Here is a 21,517-nt window from a genome sequence, read left to right as displayed (position 1 = left end):
CACATCCTGCCATTTCCCATCAGGATCTTCCGCTTGGCTGTGGGTTGCAGCCCTATTCCAGACAGGTTCTGAGTCTTCATCAGCCCACATAATAATCTTCAGATTCACATGTACGAGGAAGACTCCAGCCATTATCCCCGTTCCGGGATAATTTGCTCTTGTGCTGCCTTCATCCTTTTGTCTACTGAATTGCCGGGAGCCATTTTTGCTAGTTTCCTTGCCTTCCCTGAGTATTCCTTGCCAAGTTATTTGCTGCACGCTTGAAGGTCGATGCTGTAGGATGCTCTCTTGTTTCTTTTCTGGGTTGTAAGCGTTGTTGGTAACTCTGGATCCTGTAAAGCGCACCTGGAAAAGATGCCATGTACTCAGCAGTTTCTTTCCCCATGCTGGTGCCTTTTTCACCAAATCTTCTGATCTGAGAACATACCTTTGGGTCCTGGAGAGGGCCATGTGTAAAGATACTCACCCTCAGGGGTTCCTCTAGTGTGGGGTTGAGATTCTTTGGCGGCGAGTCTCTACTGCATTTCCCATAGACTTTTGTAGGAAGTCCTCCTTCTCTGCTCTTCCTCTGGGGCTTCTGATTCATCCATCTACCTCTGGATCGCTTCTTTGAAGTCTCTTCTGGCCTTCCCTGGGGTTGTTTGCTGCAGAATCCACATCTGTCGGTAGATTGGACTTGCCTAAATTAAAGCGGATTTGACCCATTGACTGTAATCCTATTGGTTCCTGTAGAACTTGCAACCTGGTCTGCAACTCTCCTTAATTTTTCTGGGGGTACTTACCTGCCCCATGATATTTTCCCTGTACTCACAACGGGTTGAGGGAGCTCTGAAGAACTATATTGTAGTACTTGCCTGTGATTTCGAATGCATTTGTAAAGTCACACTCTGCATTTCTCTATTAGGTATGTATTTTAACGTTGTAGCTAATTTTGGTGAAACTGTAAATATTTCCCCCTGAAATGTATCTCCATGGTAACTGTTGTTAAAATCTCTTCTTAATTCTTTGAAGCCTTTGGATATGGATTGGATACGTGTCCTACCCTCTATGGCCAGGACTGGTTATCATGTGTACATTTGCGTTACTTTTAACACTAACCCCAAATGAATGTAGAGTGTTGGTGTAGGCCTTAAGGATATTTAGATAATTGTTCTGGTAACTAAAAATGCTGGGGTCCTGTTAAAACCCTACCTAAATGTGTTAGGTGCTGACCACCATGTCTATGGCCTTCCACATATAGCAGCAGGGGTTTGTGTCTTTAGGACACTGTACTTATTTGTGAAGGCCCAAGGGGCTCTTGATGTGCTTCTTAGGTTGTGTGGTTGGCTGGTTTTTTCCACCCCTGTCAATGTATGTTAGGTGCCCACCTGTGGTAGTAGGCCCACCTCTGGGCAGTGGGGTAACAAGAGTCCTTGGAGACCATTACTGGTTTTGGTTTTTAAAATATACTGGGTAGCTTTTTATTACTGTGTATTATGCGTTAGTTACTTATTGGACCTGATAGATTTCTATGTGTGACTTAATAAATTATCATTTTCTTCAGTATATCAGTGTATTTTCTAGAGAAATGTGTGTGGACTAATAGTACCGTTGTTTCAATCTGCTACCCCTACCTGAGAGTTAAGCCCTGATGCCCTCCCCATGTTACTAGGTTTTCCTTTCCTTTCCTGCCCGGTGTTGTAGCCCCCATTAAGGTCAGTGGTTCGAGTTCCCTCAACAGAGGCTGCTAGAAAAACTGCCTTAATGACAGATGTTCTGCTGAGTGCTTAGTTTGGGGCTACGGATCTGGCCCTCCATCTGTGTGCCAGCACATGTGCTGCATGCCCAAGCTCAGTGTACATGTATGTCCATGGATTGAAGGGGACTTCTGTCAAATCTGTCAAATATCCCTACTACTTCCAAGAATGTCCACTCACTAGAGTGCCTTTGTTTGGAGCCAAAAAGCATAGTTGTTCTGTTCTAGTAAGTGCAAACTGCGACCTAAAATCTGCATTGCAGGAGTGGCTTTGAGCTTCCCCACTGATCCAGACTTAGGCTCATAGGGATTGCCATTCAAAGTATCTCTCTCTACCTCTATGCCGAGGTCACAGGTGCTATTCAATGGCACCCTTTAGGAAAGGACATGTGAAAAGAAAGAGTGGGGGTTTGAGTGGAGAGCACTCTCCAACTAGAATGTTTCTCAGGTCCCAGGGCAGTCTGGCCTGTGTTACAGCATTCCATCTCCACTGTTGTACGGGGGTTGTCAAGCCCCAACGGAATTTGTATTGTTGTTCTGGTGTCCCTTTTCAGCACGCTGGCTTCAGAATTAACTCATTCTAACCCTGCTTGCTTTGGTAAGGATTGCCAGCGTGCTTCCCCCAGGCATCTCTCACTGCAGCCCACAGTCCTCGATGACCTCTCAGGGCACTAGCAACCCACCGCTATTGTCCCTTATGGTCCTTATTGGTCTTCCAATCTGCAGAGATTCTTCCCGACTGCTGCTTCACCTTTAGTGGAGAATCTGTTCTTGCTATCCTTTGTGGGATTTCATGGGCCCCCTCACCCTAGTTTGTTCTGCTGTGGGCTCTTAACTGCCTTAACACACAATGGCTGCATTAAGTACTCTCGCAAGAATTCACTAGCCCCGCTCTGTTCTCTATGAGAAGCCCTCATGCCTCAGAGGCCTCTCACTCCAGCCCCATTATTCTTGGTAAGCACTGAGAGATATGGTTTTCTACTTTTTTTCAGGGGATTGAAGGACATGGAGCTGGACACATCATCTATCGAAAAACGCTTTGCCTTTGGGTTCCTGCAGAAGCTATTGAAGTGGATGGACATTGCCCAAGAATTCATCGCTCATCTCGGTATGACTATGCAGTGTATGAGGAGGGCATGTGGGTGGTCTCAGTTTTGAGGGAGGTCGGGAGACTCAATATAGCCATCGAACTTCTTCTGGGATTATTTTTAAGATCTGTGTGTGTTATCCCTATGGCTCCATGAAGGGTATGGTGGAAAAGGCCTTCATTGACGTCACAAGGTCTGATCACAATGTCTGGCTCCAGGTGTGGCGGAGGCCAAGCAATGTAATGCCATACACCTTTTCATCTTTTTTCCCACACAAAGTAATCCTCTGCACTTCCAAAGGAGACACTCTCTCTGACTACCACAATACCCTTGATTTTCTTTACTCTTTCCATCTCTAACACAGTTTCTTTCTCACTTCTTCCCCTCTCCTGCTCTTCCATGTTCTCCTCTTGCTTTACTTTTTCTCTGGTTATGCCTGTCTTTCTCTTTCTTTTGTTCTCTCCCCCATTCTCCCCACCCAATTGTTGTTTGTTCCTGCCTAGTACAAGTACAACAATGGATACAACATAATTACCTGCTTGAATTCATGAAAGATTTAAGCACCTGCTCCTTGGTCAGGCAGGATCCACCTACTCTTTGCTTAATTCTTCGGTATACCTTGGTCCCTTTCTTTTATCCCCCGAGAATGTGCAACACTTGTGGATGGTATTCAGTGCAGGACTGGCCATTAGTCTCCAAATGAATATGGTCACCAAAGGTGTGTTTTCTTCATTGTGCCATGTGTCTAGTTAGAGAACTCCTCTCACTTCTGCCAATGCCCTACTTAATCACCCTATTCTACCCTTAGACATGTCAAGACTGGATAGCTCTAACAATATTAATGCCTGGCTTGCATCTAAGACAGTCTGTAAACTTCACATAGCTCTGGACCATCTTCCCCATGCTCCCTTCAGGCTTTGTTGCTCTGATCACTTCACCCAAATATTAAATTGCTCTACATTGGCCCCTAATTTGGAAACGTTACATTCAAAACACTGTGCATTGCTTACAAAATGCTGCACAAAAGGGCTCTGAACTTCCTCTCCAAGGTATTCCTTCCACACTACAAATCAACTAGATTCCTAATCTCAGCCCTTCAGAACCCAGGGTTGTTGAGGTCCAAAAAGCCACCCTTGCCTTGCAGGCCTGGTCACCGTTCTGCTAACCGTGTTCCGCAGTCCTTCACCCCAATCCCTGCAACCACCTCTATCCCCCAGGTCAGGAGCGTCCTAAGCACCAACCTTTATACTGTCAGTGGCCTACAATACTCATTTTCTCTGGTCCTTCCCTTGACCCACTTCTGGGGGCACTTTCCCAAAATAGCAGCATATGTACATCCCTCTGGTCAGCTTCACTTGCGATTCACAGCAAATGCAAAGGTTTTCTTGTTAATTTTGGTTTCCCATTGACATACTTACAGCATCACCTGTCTCCATCAAGTACATGCTGAACTTCCGGTTATCCTATGGAATAATCAAATTATTTGACTTCCACCTTATAACCTGACCCTGTTAACAGCACTCTAAAAGTACCTCAAACACAACATGTAGTGATTACAAAAACTGAATAAAACCCCCCATATTTTAAAATTGTCCTGCTCTCCCTTCTTCACATCTGGTCAGCAGGTCAGGAAAAGCTAACTAACGAGAGGAAGCCACTTTAACACATTTTGACACAAAGCATTGCCAGTGCATGGGTGCATCCCTCTCTGTAGAAGCCTTACCCCTCTACCTATGAGTTACCAACCACCACACTCAGTTCCTGCTTTTTCCAAATCGGAGTTTTTACTGTGTCACTCTTTTGGGGGGTTTCATAACTACTGCCACTACTGTGTCCCCTTCTAGCATGTGCCTCCCACTGCTGTTTGCTTTTTGCTACCGACTTTAAACAGTGCATCCTCTATAGGAGCCTGCTGCGGCGTTGGTTTCAGGGCCAAGATCACAGGCAAGTTTTGTGGTATTTATAGATCAGGAGGCAGTTTCTCTGGCCAACAGTCATCTCCAAGTACTTCTTGGGAAATGAATAGCACCTCAGTGTGGAAAGCACCTTGGGTAGCAAAGGAGCTCTTATACCCTGGGAGACTGATTAACATAGGAGAAAGTGCCTGCAGTACTATGGATCAGCGCTACAGTCTGAGCCCCAAACAGTTTTGCTTATGGCTGTGGTTCTCGGAAGAAGGTTGGCCCTACCTCTATTCAGGGTCCCAGTAACTCTACGTCTGCATCTTTGTTTCTTAAGTGCTAATTTTGGTACTGGACAAACATCGGAAAAAATACATGTACTTGTGTTGCTACCAAAGTCCCCCAAAAAGCATAGGAAGAAAACACCTGTACTGTTCAAAGCCGTCTAGTCAGAATGTGAATTGAGTTAGGTTTTGAGGATTCTGATGCACGTATGTTCTTTATTGGGCCTCCTGAGGACTCCTGGGGACTTCAGTGCCCTAACAGGACACTTATTCCACTCTTTTGCCTCAATTCTTTCTGGAAGAACCTGCGTTTTATTTTACACCTGAGCAACAAATCCCACCTGCTTTATTTTGAACTAATGTTCATGAACCAAGGCCTGTTTTTTTATGTCTGCAACAGGATCGTTGCCCTGTTGAGAGTCAATTCATGACTAATTCTTTCTCATCACTGATGGGCCTAGGGGACCATCCTTCTTTGTCCTAGCCTTGACACATGGGCAGAAATATCCAGCCGCACATACAGACCACCACTTTACCTGCGAAAGCTGGAGCTCTCCATGGCAGAGGGCCTACCGTACATGGAAAATCTCACCACCCCAGTACAGGAACAAGGTCAAAAGACAAAATGGCCATAGAACATGCGTAAATCTCATGGCACAGCCAAGGCACAGCCAATTTAGAATATATGGTACTCTATATGGCATGAAGCGGTAAAATGCAAAAGTGCACAAGACTGCACAAAATAAAACACTGTACAAATATCCACTGCCACCAGCCCATCTTGCATATAACCAAAACGTAGCTAAAACATAGTTACAGGGACATAAAGAGTCCCGACTGCACTTCACTCAAGGTGATATGTGCTGGAAAAATAAACAAAGAACTTTACAAAGGAGAACAGAGTTATCATGCACTGATAGCCATACAGACTGATCAGTGCCCAGAAAACAGAGAAACCTAGCAAGGTAAGTGGAGGAAAAAAGCTTCTCTTACCTCCAAAGGTCAGGAAAGTCTCAAAACCATAGCACAAATAATAGAGTCCCTGATGTCTTATGGAGGGAAAGCTGTACAAAGTAAAATCTTCCCCCAAAAACATTATAGTTTTGCATCGAGTAGACAAAATCATATGGGAACTTGGATAATCTCTTTGTTACCTATTATAGATTGTCTTCTGGCACTACTGTTGCTAAGGCAACTATTGCCAGATTGTTTGTGCCATGTGAAATGGAGATGCTACATGGACACCGGGTTCACTTACCCAGGGTCAAGGAGGCATGGATGAACTTTCAAAGGCATGCACTTATTTCATGTGTCTGCTGCTATGTGAGGTAGCAATGGCAAAACAGAGCTACACCATTAACGTGTTCCTGAAGCATTATGCATTGAGTACATCCCCTAGAAAGGATGCATCGTTCAGCCATGAAGTTCTTCACATCGTGTCTGCTCTGTACATGTTGTCTCCTGCCACCAGTGTATTATGTGGATTTTATAGTCTGGTTCTAGCCAATTGGGAAGGAGGTAGAGTGGGATGACAAAGAAGTGAAAAATTGTCTTCATGGTGATTAATTCCCTCTTAGTACTTGTTTTTCCTTCTTCATAAAATCCAGCCTGCCATCCTCAAAGAGCTTATATAGTGCTACAGCAATCTCTGTGTAATGGAAGGTAAAACCTATGCAGCTGTGTTTGGTGATACACAGGTATATGTGCACGGATAGTAAGTGAAGGTTGCTCACCCGTTTGGGCCCTGCTGCAAAATCTCTTAAAGTGTCAGCCTCTTTTTTCAGTCTTCTTTTCCTGGCCTGTCCTATCTACTTATTTCCTTCTCCCTCTGCTTTTCCCTCAATTTTTAGTTTTGGCTATTATGTGGCGCTTAAGTGCCACCTACCTATAAGCCAAAACTATTGCAGTGCAGGTAGCAGGGAGATGACATGTGAGGAGGGCCACACAGCTTGTGGGTGTTGTTTGGTTATTTACCCACCCATTGACCGCCCAGGGCCATGCAAATTCCTGGAGTCATTCCCTCCGACTCCTTGCCCCTTCCCACACAAAACACAGGTAGTCAAATCGATCTTTCCCCTGCCAGTGTTTTTTTAAGCAGTCTGCTGAGAAGTAATGGCTTAATTGCAGCTGTAATAGCTACTGGTGTAATAAAAAGGTCTTAATCAAGTGCGCATTTAGCCACTTGATTTAGATATGTTCCGTGCACTGATGGCCTGTTAAAACAAGCAAAGACAAAGCCAGACGTTTTGGCTTGAGATATTAGGAAGGTATTTTCCAGGAGCTGAAATCACATCCCTGGGTAATCATTTAATGTTTCAGCTGTTGTGATTTTATGGCCATGTAGTACCTTTATATGAATGCCATAACTACACAAAAGCCCGAAAATGGCTTTGCCAATGCTTGTTTAACTTTCCCGGACCTTTAACGTATCAAATTGCAACTCACTGCCTCTTTTCTCTCTGGTCTTGCGTTTCACTCCTCTGCTTTCTTTTTCCTCCCTAGCTGACTCGCCTCTCCTTTCCTCTTAGCTCATTGCAATTGCTCACCGTACTCCCTTACATTCCATGTTTCTCACTCTGTTGTTAACTGGGTGCGTGTGTGGGGGGGGGTTACGAAGTGGCATCCATGGCTTACTTGGTTTACACATAAGGTTTATTACAGGAACTTAAGACATGGTTACAAGAAGAATAAATACATGAGAGTATGGGGTATAACCAGCACTGGCCCCATCACCCAGGCAGTGGAGCTCTAACTGCCTGCCTCAGTATGGAACCCTCAGATAAACATTCCACCATCTACACAGTAACATTCCATGTGACATCACAGACTCACAGCAAGACAGCATTACACAGACAGCCACTACATAACACATCTCCTTCCCTTACCAGACACACACACACACAGAAGGTCACTACACAACACATCTCCTTCCCTTACCAGACACACACACACAGAAGGTCACTACACAACACATCTTCTTCCCTTACCAGACACACACACACACACAGAAGGCAAAAAACAATACATCATTCCAAATAGACTCAGCCTAGCAGGTGCAACCAACTTAGCCAATACATTCAAATACCACAGAAAACCATGAGACACTGGCCAGACTTCCCAAGTTCATCTGCGTACCCAGCATTTGACCACTGACAACCCAATGGCAGCATTACAAGAGTCTACCATGCCATACCCACCGTCGGGAGAAAGCACAGTCTTTGGCACAACAACATATATGAAAAATATCACTTATGAAGGCGCTACCTCCTTTACCAATTGCGGAAACAATCCGACGTGGGACTGATCCACTCAGATCCCTTCCCTACTTCATACTGGCAGAGGCGCTACCTCTCGCACATCACAGTGTTCCACAAATCAGAGGCGCTACCTCCCTCACATACACTTGCGTCCATGCACACCAGAGGCGCTACCTCTCTCCAATACAGTTATTTGCAATAACCGGAGGCGCTACCTCCCTCAAATACCCTGGTGACACTCACAATCAGAGGCGCTACCTCTCTCAAGCACACTCACACTGGAGGCGCTACCTCCCTCAAACACCTTAGTGACATGCACATCAGAGGCGCTACCTCTCTAAAGTACAAATTGTGCTACACAAACCGGAGGCGCTACCTCCCTCACATACACTCGCATCACACTCACCAGAGGCGCTACCTCTCTCTATCATGATGCATACATCGGAGGCGCTACCTCCCACAAAATACACTAATGACACACTTATGAGAGGCGCTACCTCACTCAAATGCTGCTAGTGCAACCCAAACCAGAGGTGCTACCTCTCACCACTACCTAGCGACAGTCACACCAGAGGCGCTACCTCTTTTAATTACAATTGTGAGACACACACACCAGAGTCGCTATTTCTTACTACTACCTCAGTGTCACTCCACACCAGAGGCACTACCTCTGCAGTGACAACCTGACTCATACTATATCTCATAACAGTCCTTGGTCCTTGTGCATCCAATTCACATCCAACCTCAATAGAGTCAGGCACATTTACATGTCTGTATTTACACAGCAAAAATAGCAATGTTATTACTGCAGTATACTAAAACATCTTATAATTTCGTCCTAAAAGTCCATGGTCATCTTTTGACCCTATATGCAATGGCAACTAAACTTCTGAAAATCCTCAAAAAGATTATACTAGCCCACTCTTCCACATGCAACTCCATTTGATACAACACAGACTCAGCACTTCACCTCTTCTTTATGGCTTACTTCGATCTGCATGTTGACTTAATAAACATATCACTAACTTTACTAAAAGTCCATGGGTGATCCACACCCTTAACCTGGAAATCCTCAAACATGTTACAACTGACTCACAACTTGACTTAATAGTAAAGGATACAGTGCTTTTGCTTCTTTTTTGTAACGTGCGTTACGCAACTTCAACTGTGCCGCTTCATATCTTCCTTGTGAATGACAAATTCCAGTTTTTGGCACAACAACATATATGAAAAATATCACTTATGAAGGCGCTACCTCCTTTACCAATTGCGGAAACAATCCGACGTGGGACTGATCCACCAGACACACACACACAGAAGGTCACTACACAACAGGGGGGGGGGCTCCCAGTTTCACTATTTCTCCTTCTCTTTCTCCCCCTCACTCTCTCCCTCTCTTTCCCCTTTCGTCTTTGTATATCTCTCTCCCTCCTGTCTCTGCTCTATCCCTGTCTCTCTATTGCTGTCTGTCTTGTCTATCTCTCTTCAGACATACACACTGCAATAAGCTGAGTGATATTGTGTGCTGCGTGATCTGGTGTTTTACAAATGGTAATGGGCCTGTCGCCCTTGGTATCCATACGCTGTCATGGACAGATGTGACCTCAAAGATGAGGGGCTGCCATAATACTTGCATACCACCTTCATGCATTCTGTCTCCCACAGAGGCTGTGGTCAGCAGTGGACGTATGGAAAAATCTCCTCATGAACAAGAAATAAAATTCTTTGCTAAGGTGAGTTAGTCATTTAATCTACCGTGTAAGCTCTGAACCTACCCATTGTATAGGTTGCTGGGGGTATATTGTCTCTGGATTAGCCCGGAAACATTACCCATGCCTTTGCAGGGGGAAATGTAGTGTTCTACCATTTGAATTGTCCCATGGCATGCTCATCTGTAAGATGATCCTGGCTAGCCCCTGAATGGGCCCATGAAGCATGCATCTCTAGCGGTAACTTATGCTTCTGCTGTCTGAACCTGCCCACAAAGCATGATTCTGGGAGGACTGACTGGAATCTTGGGTTCTGGGTTAGCACAGGAAGCATTCATCTGTGAGGTTATCCCAGTCTCCTGGTATCTGAATTAGCCATTGGAGCTTCCATTTGTGTTGGCATCCCAGCCTTCGGGCTTCAGTCTTAGCCCATGAAGAATGCATTGGTGGGAGTATTGTAACATTGAATGCCTGAATAAACCCATGAGCTATGCATTTGTGAGTGTAACCTGGCATCCTACCCTCTGAATTCGCACACTGAAAATGTGCTAGAGGGTGTAGTCTAGGCTTCTACCTTCTGAATTGGTCCATGCATCATGCATGTGTGGTTGTTATTTAGCCGCATGTCCTGTGAATTAACCCATGGAGCATGCATCTTTGGTGATAACCTAACCCAACCCCCTGGGCTCTGAATGAGTCATGAAGCATGTTTCTTTGGGGTTAACCAAGCATCTCTGGAACAGCCCTTTTTAAGTCTTCATGTTGAAGGGAAGAGTTGGCATGTGTCTTGGATAAGCCCCTTTTATGATCCTGGAATGTCTGGAAAAGGGCTTATACACAGGCCCTTAGATTAGCCCATAAAACATCCATCTGTGAAGCAGGGCTTATCAGATGGAAAGGCTCCTTAGGCAGATATGTGTGTGTTTTTGGAGGGAGCGGCGGTGAAGAGGGCTTCTCAGAAATGCAGGCACGTGTGTCTGTGTAATATGTTTTGGGCAGTTAATCAGGATTCTGCGGAGGAGCAGAATATGTACTCTGTACCTCTGGATTCCCCCATGCCTGGGTCAATCATGCATTACAATCATCCCATGAACTAGTTATCTTTGAGGTGGGGGGGCTTCACTTCTATCCCCTCGATCACTCAATGGCAACGCATCAGTGTTTACAGTATCGAAGGGTGGACTGGCTAAATTCACAAGATAGGATCAGTGAAATGGCTTGGCGTGAGCAAGATCTGGATTTTTCAATCTTCTGTATTAGACAAATGTGTCAACAACCAGCCTATATTTGAGTTTTTATGTGTTTCATGCTATCTATAATCACCCTAGTAATTGAGCATCCGTGGAACATTTCCTGTACTAGCAAATACCTAAGGTACATAGGCTCACAAATTTGATAATGAGTGTTTTGGGCCAGAATGACATATGTTAAAATTCAAGTGATGGTTTCCAGGCATGCACACTAGACCACTTTAGTGTATGTGGCCTTTGAGGACATGTGAGGTGTGAGCCACCATTCCAAGGTGTGAAAAAGACATCCTAAGCATGTTTCTTGTATAGGTCAGCACGTGAAATAGACATGCACCATGGTGAGCCATTAGTTGTGTCTTCTGTCCTTTGGGTCAATCTATGAGGTCAATGTCTGTGTGGGAGGGTCGGCGTGTTCTCTGTCACTTCATGGTCCAGGCATACATTGTGTAAATGTGCTTTGTACACAATTGTTCCATGAGTCAGATATGCGGCGAGGTATCTGGTGAGGAAGGGGGAGTGGCAAGAGTTGTCTCCTGTCACCCAAATCAGCTGGTTTGGAACAGGGACAATATATGGGAGTCTGTGAAATAGTTTGATATGAAGCAACAATATGTGTATTTAGTGCGTCATGGACGTCTGGTGCAGATCAAAATGGAAAGTGGCGCACGGGCTGGTGGAGTAATGGGTCCGGAAGAATATGCTCGCTTTGAAATAGTTCAGAGTGCAGCTGAGCGAGGCATTAGCGGGGATTGAGGTCAAATGGGGACCGGGTCTGATGATACACATAAAGGAGTTCACAGATTGACCCCATATCTTCCTTCCTTTAATCTGACTTTTTGCAGTTTTTGTTGTGTTGGTTTGATGGAATTACAATTGACTCTTCCAATTGACTCTATTGATTTATTGATCACATTTAGTTATGTATATAGAAATATGAATCGGGGACTGATGATCCTGTATTACAGTAGATCAATAGCAGGCGAAGAGCAGTGGAGTACTGTGCAGGTCAGGGGCGGGAATGACTCGTGCTGAAGTTGTCCTTTGAAAGAGAGGCAGAGCTCCGAGGGGATTATATGAGGCCGGTGGATCTTATATTTTTCAAACAGCATCATCTTTTCTAGATTGACATGTTTTGGGGCTGGGATTTTCCCTGGAATTTGGGATCATTTTGGTGGGAACATATCTGTTTAGCAGTCTACCTCATTATTCTATTGTTATTTGGGTATATACATTCCCGTTGCCTCTCCATCTGTGACTGTGAAGGAATATATCTTATAGGTGTGAAGTGTGATCTGAGTGGTTTCAGAGTTATTATAGATATTGTACAGTCTTATTGTGCCTTTGCTGGGGTTTCCAGCTACCCGTCAGGAATTCTGAATGGTTGCTCAACTGCTGAGAAAACACCAATGAAGAGACCCCGGGAGCCGGTTATACATTCCGTATCCCATTACCTTCTAACTTAATGGAAAAGACAGATCTATCAGTCTGAATTTACCACAGTCATGCAGGCAGCCCCTGCTGCACAATTACCTAGCAGGAAAACCCGGGCAGGCTCTTGAGAACACTGGCAGTTCATCTTTATCATCTCTTATAATAAAGTGATCCCATCTCCATCAGTATTTATATGGTTCGCTAAATGGCTGTTGTCTCAGGGATGCTGGGCACAGCGATACATCTCTGCTTTGGCGCACCCTCTCTAGTTTTGTCCATATCAGTCATTTGTCATACTACATTACATAGCTTCTGCTAAGGTTTCCATCTTGAAGAAAATAATAACAGTCATTTATTCAGGTTTTGTAGAGTAGGCCTCCCATGTGCTCAGGCTTACAATGGACATGTTTTCTGCTGCTGCTCTGTCACTTAATTTGGCTTCATCAAGAACTTACCTAACTGCTCACAGAGGGTTCTCTAGTATGACCTTTATAAGCTGAAAGCAAATACTGTCTTCTGCTCATTTACCTTATTTGTTTGGCATTCCTGTGTCGAAAAAACGCTGCTTGTGTTGATGAAATACTGGCCCTATGTCAACCCTAATTGTAAGAGAACATAAGGCTTCACAATCAGTTAAATCACCGGCCCCGCGTGGAGAAATATCTCCTTGTGTAAGGCGCATGCCAGCGTCAGACTTGGCAATGGGGATGACAACCTCCCCCTTGAGCATCCATGTTATTAAGCCCTCATGTGATTCATGCCACTGATGCTCGTTGACTTCGGCTCCTTGCTCGTCCCATTCTTTCTCTGGTGGCTTCCATCCTTTGCCAGCATTTTGGTCCCACTTTTGGTGCACCTCTTTTCTCTGGCTCGTTTAAATTTCTTGTATGCACGTTGTCACACTAAGGGTAGTGGTCTGATTGACCGTAGGGAATAGAGGCTTTCTCACCCAGCCCCATCCTGATGTCTCGACCCAGCCACATCGCTCCTCCTCCGCAATGAGGACCCCTTTACCTTTGTGATCTTAGAAAGTACCAGCAACAATCTCCCTCCACAGGGATGGACCACGCCGGAAGTGTGCAACTCTGGAGAATGAATGGGGTGTTATTATCGCAAACACACTTGCCGACTTATGAGGAATTCACAGCGATCCCTGGAAGATACACACACAGCACAGGGACTATGGCATCACGTGAATGCACACTGCATACAGCGGAGCACGGCAGGATCAGGTGCCCACCAGACAGGCCGGGAACCAGTGTTCCCAGTGCAATCCCGTTGCCCCAATGTCCCAATCAACTGGTATAAATAGCAACATCTAGAGTCCCAGAGTGAGGGCATTTGACGAGAGGTCACCAGCGAGGAGGAGCAGGCTGCAAATTAGTGAGAAGAGAGGCAGGGAAAGGAAGTCATTGGACACACTGCGGCCACCACATCTGCCCTGTAGCAGACACACTTTGGCACGGATGTGGACTGGAATCGGTGTTTTCAGCCTCGTCGTTTATTTTCGTTATTTTAACGTAAGTCCCTTTTAAATAGAGCAAAGCTGGGCCATGGCTTCTCTTGACCTGGAAGGAGCAGGCCTCGCTGTACATTCCTTATTTTACAATGGCACCTTCCCTCCCATTGCACTTCACACAACTTGCCATAATGATGGGGGCGCCAAAGCACAAACAAACCAACTGCCATGAAACCATTGTCATGGAGAATTGTTTTCCTTCTAACTCTGTAAGTGTGGCCCAGAATGGCAGGAGTTAAGGATGCACCCATCTCTGGCGCAATTTCCGCAGTCACCCACGTCTGCACCAAACAGACTAAACGTGATTGCATTTCGGTTGATGATATGCAGTACTCGGGCATGTTTTGTTATGTAGCTTTCATTTTCATAATGCCTCTTTTCTCTCAGCTTGGATGCAACTATTCCTTTGAGCACAACGCTCATTCGCTGACAACCCACAAAGTGATGCACATCTGAAGACTTAAAATGTGTAAAGACATGTTCGTCTAATATCTAGGCACTGAGGTAAGGTTGCCAGACACCATGCTTCAAACCTGGCCTCTCGTTTCTCCATCAACTGCATTCAAAAAGTGGTAGTCCTGGGTCACTTCAATTAAATGAAATGGACTCCAGTCAAAATGATAAGCAAAGCGCAGGACTGGTGCAGTGTGTAGCCAGTGATACATATTAATTTGGTAACCATAGGTGTTTAAGAGCATACATTCACTTGGAGGTGCAGTGGAGCCACTCGGAGTGCTTTGTCATCTATGTCTTATGATTGAGTCAACTAGAACTGAAGGTTGATGGCTGGAAGGTTTTGAATTAATCATAACCAATGGCATGTTTTGTATTAATAATAACCAATGGCATTGTTCTCCGCAGTCTTCAAGACCATTGCTTTTTAGCCTGCTATGCCATTACAGAAGTGGAATGTCCATCTGAAAGTTAGGCTAGTCCTACACAGAAGGGTCAGGCCAGCCCGAACTGCTACGTCACAACCCTTCTGAACGAGAGCACAGGCAACCCCAGACATTTTTTCACCTCATTGAGTGTCATCATTGAGATGTAGCTCGGGACTTTTGGCAGAGCAGACTGAGCACCCATATCTGGGCATACTTGTCCCCCTCTGGGTGACATAAGCGAAACTGGAGGTTGATATGTTTTGAAGGCTCTGAGCAACCCTCCAGACCATTGTTTTCCCCCTTGTGTAATGGATTTGGAGGCTGAGAAAACTAGTGTTGCGGCAGGCCTTGTTAGTGGTTTGTAATTCTTTCAGTACCGGCCAGACATCCCTTTTCAGTGTTACATTGTGTTTTAGTCGCCCACAATCAGGAGTGCCTCCCGTCAACAAAGCCAATATCTGCATGCCCCAAATCATTTTGATGTACACCCTGCCTCCAGCTATATGTGTCAGCATGCCACTGCCCACCAAGAATATGGTGTCGTGTGTTTGTCTGCTGTGGGTGCTTGATCTCACACAGCACATAGAAGTGGAAGGAATCCAGCATGAAGTGCAATTTAAATGACAGATATAAATATCTGCTTTAAAAGGCTGACGTGTGTTTGACGTTGTTGGGAGAACGTCTGTGCCTGGGAGAGTGATGTGGTTTTGGGGCCTTAACATGTTTTTAGTATTCTATTTGATCCATCACCCAACCCTTTCTTCCCATAAATAAGACGGGAACAGGTTCTGACGCTTCTTTTGAGTACCTTGCGGAATTCACAGTAGGAGGCCGGAAAACTCCTAATGACCCCCCCCCCCATGTCTCTCTTTGCGAATTATTGTATTTTCCCACGGCACACATTACCTTACAGTGAAGTGTGGTAAATACTCATAACATTTTATGTAATGGCTTTTGGTAACTTTTACAATGTGCCAAAGGCAAGCTGGTGGCAGCTGTGATATTTTTACCATTTTTGTGACATTTTAATTGTGCACTTATGCATTTACTGTGAATTGCTACTAACGGTGGCTAGCGCCCTAAAACGGCTTTGCCACAACGTTTTTCCCTTGTTCTTTGGTGATATTGTTCTTTGGCCTTTTTCCTGCTTTCGCAGGTCAGGAGATGCCTTATATGAAAATCCATTTTCCAGGGGAAAGCTGTGGCATATTCCAATCCACATCGCTTGTGCCTGAATGCCTGTTGCTGGGCAGATTTTGTGCCCAGTGGCCTTCCATGATTGAATAGCCACTGTCAGTTTGAGTGGTGCAGAGTCTTAAAATTGGTGGCCTTGGGAATGCTCACAGTCCATATCTTGAATAAAAGGAGTGCTCCAGCAGCCATTCAACAGATTATCGGTGGAGCCAAGACGTCTATGAAGAAGCGCAGCCCACAGACAACCCAAGGACGACCTCTGAATCTGACCAGCATTGACTCCAGTGCTGTCCCGGTGAAGCCCTGCTCCTCAGTCCTGATCTGAAGAGGTTCCTCGTCGGTGCATCGACCCCCGGACCGGTTGGAATAACCATTCTCAAAGATCCGTGCCTACTGAGCATTCAGAAGTGTCCCTGGACCAACCGTTGGACTGACCAGCTCTCTCCTGGGCTACCAGACTGCAGCCATCACAATTCCGAGTGCATTCTTGGAACTTGGAGGATCTTTATCTTATGAACCAAAATGCCTGCCTCTGCATTTTCAGCCTTCTTGCATGAACAGACGCTGCACTGGTCCTGCTCTTGTGTTAGTCTACTGAAGATCGCCTGTCACTGCCTGACCATGGTTGCTCCCCTTGCAACACTCCTTCACTCCTTGAAGGAGTCCTCAGGTGGTCTGACACGCAGAAGTCTTAATCTTTCCTCGTTTAGGGGTTCTACTGGAATCTGTCTGGAACCGATTCCTAAGCACTACAACTGGCCAACACGAAATCCTGAAGCCATCAGTCATCCATTGCCTATGAACATGTCTACGAGTCATTTGCACCTGGTAAGACCTAATGCAATGCCCCAATCAGGAACATGGTCACACTCCACAAGGTGGAAGCTGGCTGTAATCACGGCGGCCCCACCTAGGGACACCCACATCCCTCTAAATACACAGTGCACGACAACCATCTTCTACAGTCTATAAACCACTGATATGTCCACAAGTAAAATAGAGGTATAAACGAACCCACTGCCATTGCACACACTCCCGGCCACCTCAGCACCTTCCACATGCCTGACCACTTAGGAGGCTTATTGTAGCACAGCCAACCTGCTTTACTGCTTATCTCGGCCTAAGCTCACTTGCATTGTAAGCCTTAAAAAAATCATTCCCTTACCCTGAACCCGATATTAGGATACCCTGACCTCTGCATTTCTGTCATTACACTTAGAAGACCCTTTATTTAGCTTGTCTACTGCACTTATATGTATCAGTATTGCCAGGGAATTGCAATTAAAGATAAGCGGGTACCCTCGATATCACACCTAGAAGATTGTAAAACGACCAGTCTATCAGGCTTAGATTGTGATAGCTTGTACATGACGCTTCGTGGATCTATAACCTGATGAAACAGTGGCGCCAATAACAAAACTCCATCCGAGCCTCAGATAGGTATAAATGCACCACTTTGGTAGACATCTGCCACAGGCATGGCTGCCCATACACATGCACCAGAATGCAGCGACGACCTTCGACAAATCTGGTCCAGTTGGGCACATAACGTTTTAGCCTCCTTACACCAGATTAAGCCTCAACACCTCTGCCATCAGAATACAGCGATGCCCTATGACAGAATTCGGTCCAGCTGGACACATAAAGAGTCTCTTGCACTCATGCACTCGCCTGACCTCCTTCAGCCCCCGTTCACATGCCTGATCTCTTGGGTTACTTACTGCAGCCTGGCCAGCCCACCTAAATGTTTATCTTGGCCAAAATGCACACACGCATTCTAAGCCTTTATGGGAATTTCCCATACTCTGGACTGCAGTCCCTGAGGGCGTTCCCACCACAAGTGCATTGAGTCCATATTAATGGGAAAAGGCGCTATATAAATGACTGCTACAATACAATACAATACAATACAATACAATACAATATAACACAATACATCCTCTCTTGCATCTGTTTCCAATTCTGTCTTTTTTTAAATGCCTGTTTTTCCTCGGTATATTGTTACCAAACGGGTGTCGTATTCAATATTTTCTGACCATCAAGCACCTCAACAGCAAGCCACCGAAGTGGACCATTGCTCACACAGAGGCATCAGGGCGCCTAAGACTGTTATGAGTCATAGAGTCACTTCTGGTCTGGAGAGGTTGCATCCCCTGAAGCATCAACCACAAGCACTTGAGTCAGAGAGCTGTCTCATTTGTGTGCTTATGAAACAGGCAAACCTCAGTTCAGGCCAAAGCATGTTCACGTGGGATTGTACTCCAATATCTTCCTGGAATATTGCTTAACTTCAGCACTTTAGAACAGTGTCTTAATATGCCAGTGGTCCTGTTTTTTTTTAAATGTATTTATTTATTTTTATTTATAATCTGCATAAACGAGCCCCATGGGCATGATAGTGCAGGGACAACACAAAAACAGAGTCACAGGACAGAGTGATATGATATGATATGATGGGTCATTTTTAATGCGCTTAATACCCAGAGGTTTCTAAGCGCTGACCCGGGGATCGAACCTGTGTTGCTCCGTGTCGTCTTGCTTCCAAGGCGGGCACGTTGGTTTTGAGCTATCCTCCCGAGTGAAGAGCGGTTCAACTTGGCATAGAGCAGCCACTTGCATTTGGAGGAATACCAATCATAAAATCTTCTTCTTCTATTCTGTTGCTTAGGAGGAAGAGGTTATAGTTCACCACCTCAGAATTGGGCCCAGTGCTCCAATTTGTGTCAGTATTCTAATAGGAGATTTGGGTGCAACTGGGTCCTCTTATTATTTGGCTTATGGCATTGGTTGCTCTCTAATGATTTGGGTGTGCAGTTTTCCTGTGTAATTAATCACATGCGTTGCCTATTCTTCCTTTTCAGATCCTCCTCCCTCTCATCAACCAGTATTTCAAGAATCACTGCTTGTACTTCCTGTCCACACCTGCTAAACTGCTCGGCAGTGGAGGGCATGCATCCAACAAGGAGAAGGAGATGATAGCCAGGTAAGAATGTTCCCATTGAGAAGTAGGCTTTGTAAGACACATCCAACACTGTACTAGATTGTGCCATCTTCCACCCGGCACAATAAGGTAATGGATTCTTTATTTGGGAACTCCTAATGAGGACTGTTGGTTTCCACTGAGGCATGCTAAAGAGGATGGGGCTAAAGCCACAGCTGTGTCTCTCATACTGGGATTCTTGAGTTATTAAAGGGGATATTAGCATTAAATACTACGATTACCAGTATGCATGCTGTGTACCTGTTTTGTTATCGCTGCCTTGCAAGTATTGCTGCACCTCCAAGCTTTCTAACACGGCAAAGATTTTAGTCATTGTCTTCAGAAAGCCAAGCAAAATTGTAAACAACTGCACTTTTACGCTCTAATCATTTTCTAGCATTGCCTTTTGTGATCACAAGATATGACAAATATCTATCTGACTTTTCAATGATTCCATTACTCAGTTTGTATTTCCTAAACTGATGGAATCTTATTTGTACTTGCTGTGCAAAAATGATCAGATGATTTGGCTTTGCCAGCGCTCAACATCGCAACCCATCAGACTGGCACATAGCTGTTGCTTGGATCAACTGAGTTATCACATTGAATCTTGATCACTTAGTCATGATCAATAATGAAAACAATTTAGTTTAATAAGCGATAAGTAACCATCGGGGTGGGTCTGTGTGCTTTCACGCTCTGGGAGATTTGCCATTGTTTCTATTTGTGGGAAAGAGCACAGACAGAAGTAGCGATCCAGCTGTAAGTGGCATCACATCGATAGACATGTTCTTCCCATAACATTCTCCTCCTCTTCAAATTCAGTCACACCTTGCTTGCATGGCATCAAGTCTGGAATGTGTACAAGTGTGGCATTTTAAACATTCCAAATATCTCAGAACTTTGTTAAAGTGACAACATTTCTTGGCTTGCAGATCCCAATAAAAGATAAAACGTCAATTTGTCTATCCATTAACTGCTTAAAGGACTACAGGCTCTCATTAGAACAGAAATGGTGATCCTATTTTGTTAATAGAACCAGGTACCACCAGCATACACAGCATTGCTCGGCTCTGATATACTCAGACCCAGCAATGACATCCTGCAGAATGGACCCAGAACTCATCTGTGTCCACCTGTGCATCTTCTCTACCGAAGATTGATCATTTCCAGCTGGGGGGCATGGCTGTAATTTTTAAGGATGACTGCCTTGTAAAACATGGTGGCAACCAATAATACCATGAATTCCAGTGGTCTCCGCCTGCACTTTGTACAAACAAAAGGGTAGGTAGAACATATAGGGATCCAAGCATCTCTGGTCACATTAAAATGTGATCCAGGTGGAGGGGATGCTAGCAAATTCCCGCCATTGACTGAATAAACACACAATGTAGATTCCCCATTCCATGACACACTTTGTCTTGGGAATCTAAATCAAAATGGTCTGACAGCATCAAAACATATGCAGAGCTTGTCTATGTGTGTTTTCCCACCTTAGTGCCATTTCTCGCACCATCAATATGAGGGTTATAGTGAAAATCCTAGACATAAAAACAGCACAGAGGAATTGTTTCAAATCCTACATGATTGAGGAAATCACAATTCCTAAATAATACTGTTAAACCTTTGCAATCCTCTTGTGGCAAGCTCACCATTTAGCCACATTTAAAACCATTATCATCCCCTCAGAGATCTCTCAAAACCTCCTTGTGAACACTGCATCCCCTGCCATCCTGCTACCTAAACTTAAATCTATGGTCACAGATTTGAATCTTGACAGGGCAATGAGGTCAAGACAGACTTTCATCCTCTGCAGTTGACACAAATGAGATACACCGATTAGAGCAATAGTGTCTCCTGCTATTTACAGTGCTGGAAAGTTGCAACAGTGGCAGCAAGCAATACAACAAAACAGCTGTTGTTAATTCTAAAAGAAAATATAAACAGCAATGCTTTTAGATAAATAAAATATCCCATACGTGTTAAAAAAAAACAGATATACTGAGCAATATTAAACTGTTCCAAATATTAAAAAAATAGGGACAACATTCTTTTTCAACTGTGACCTCTATTCTAAGGCACTGTAAGCATGTCGGAAAAATATAACGTCTTATACAAAAAATAGCAAATATCATAACACATTGTTAAATCATGTAGGTAGCATGCACATGCTTTGTAAATCTCTAGCAACTAACACAAAGGATGTACAAAAATGCAAATACCCCAAAACAAACAAAAACATGTAATGAGAATCCCAATATATTGTAAAACAAAATACTCTCTTAAAG

General features: G+C 44.6%; 1 protein-coding gene across 8 annotated transcripts in view; it reads left to right on the top strand.

Moving 5' to 3' along the window:
• RYR1 (ryanodine receptor 1) overlaps positions 1-21,517 on the top strand; it is a 946,449-nt gene that overhangs the window by 474,339 nt on the left and 450,593 nt on the right. For all 8 annotated transcript variants that reach the window (XM_069644325.1, XM_069644324.1, XM_069644319.1 and 5 more), the window contains 3 exons: positions 2,728-2,843; positions 9,931-9,998; positions 19,111-19,232. In XM_069644325.1, the coding sequence (XP_069500426.1) occupies positions 2,728-2,843; positions 9,931-9,998; positions 19,111-19,232 (306 nt within the window). The remainder of the gene's footprint in view (positions 1-2,727; positions 2,844-9,930; positions 9,999-19,110; positions 19,233-21,517) is intronic.

Source organism: Ambystoma mexicanum, chromosome 2p (assembly GCF_040938575.1).
Source record: "Ambystoma mexicanum isolate Mex_15411 chromosome 2p, UKY_AmexF1_1, whole genome shotgun sequence".
Taxonomy (NCBI): domain Eukaryota; kingdom Metazoa; phylum Chordata; class Amphibia; order Caudata; family Ambystomatidae; genus Ambystoma; species Ambystoma mexicanum.
The sequence above is the reverse complement of the archived record's forward strand: the minus strand, read 5'-3'. Positions and strand labels throughout refer to the sequence as shown.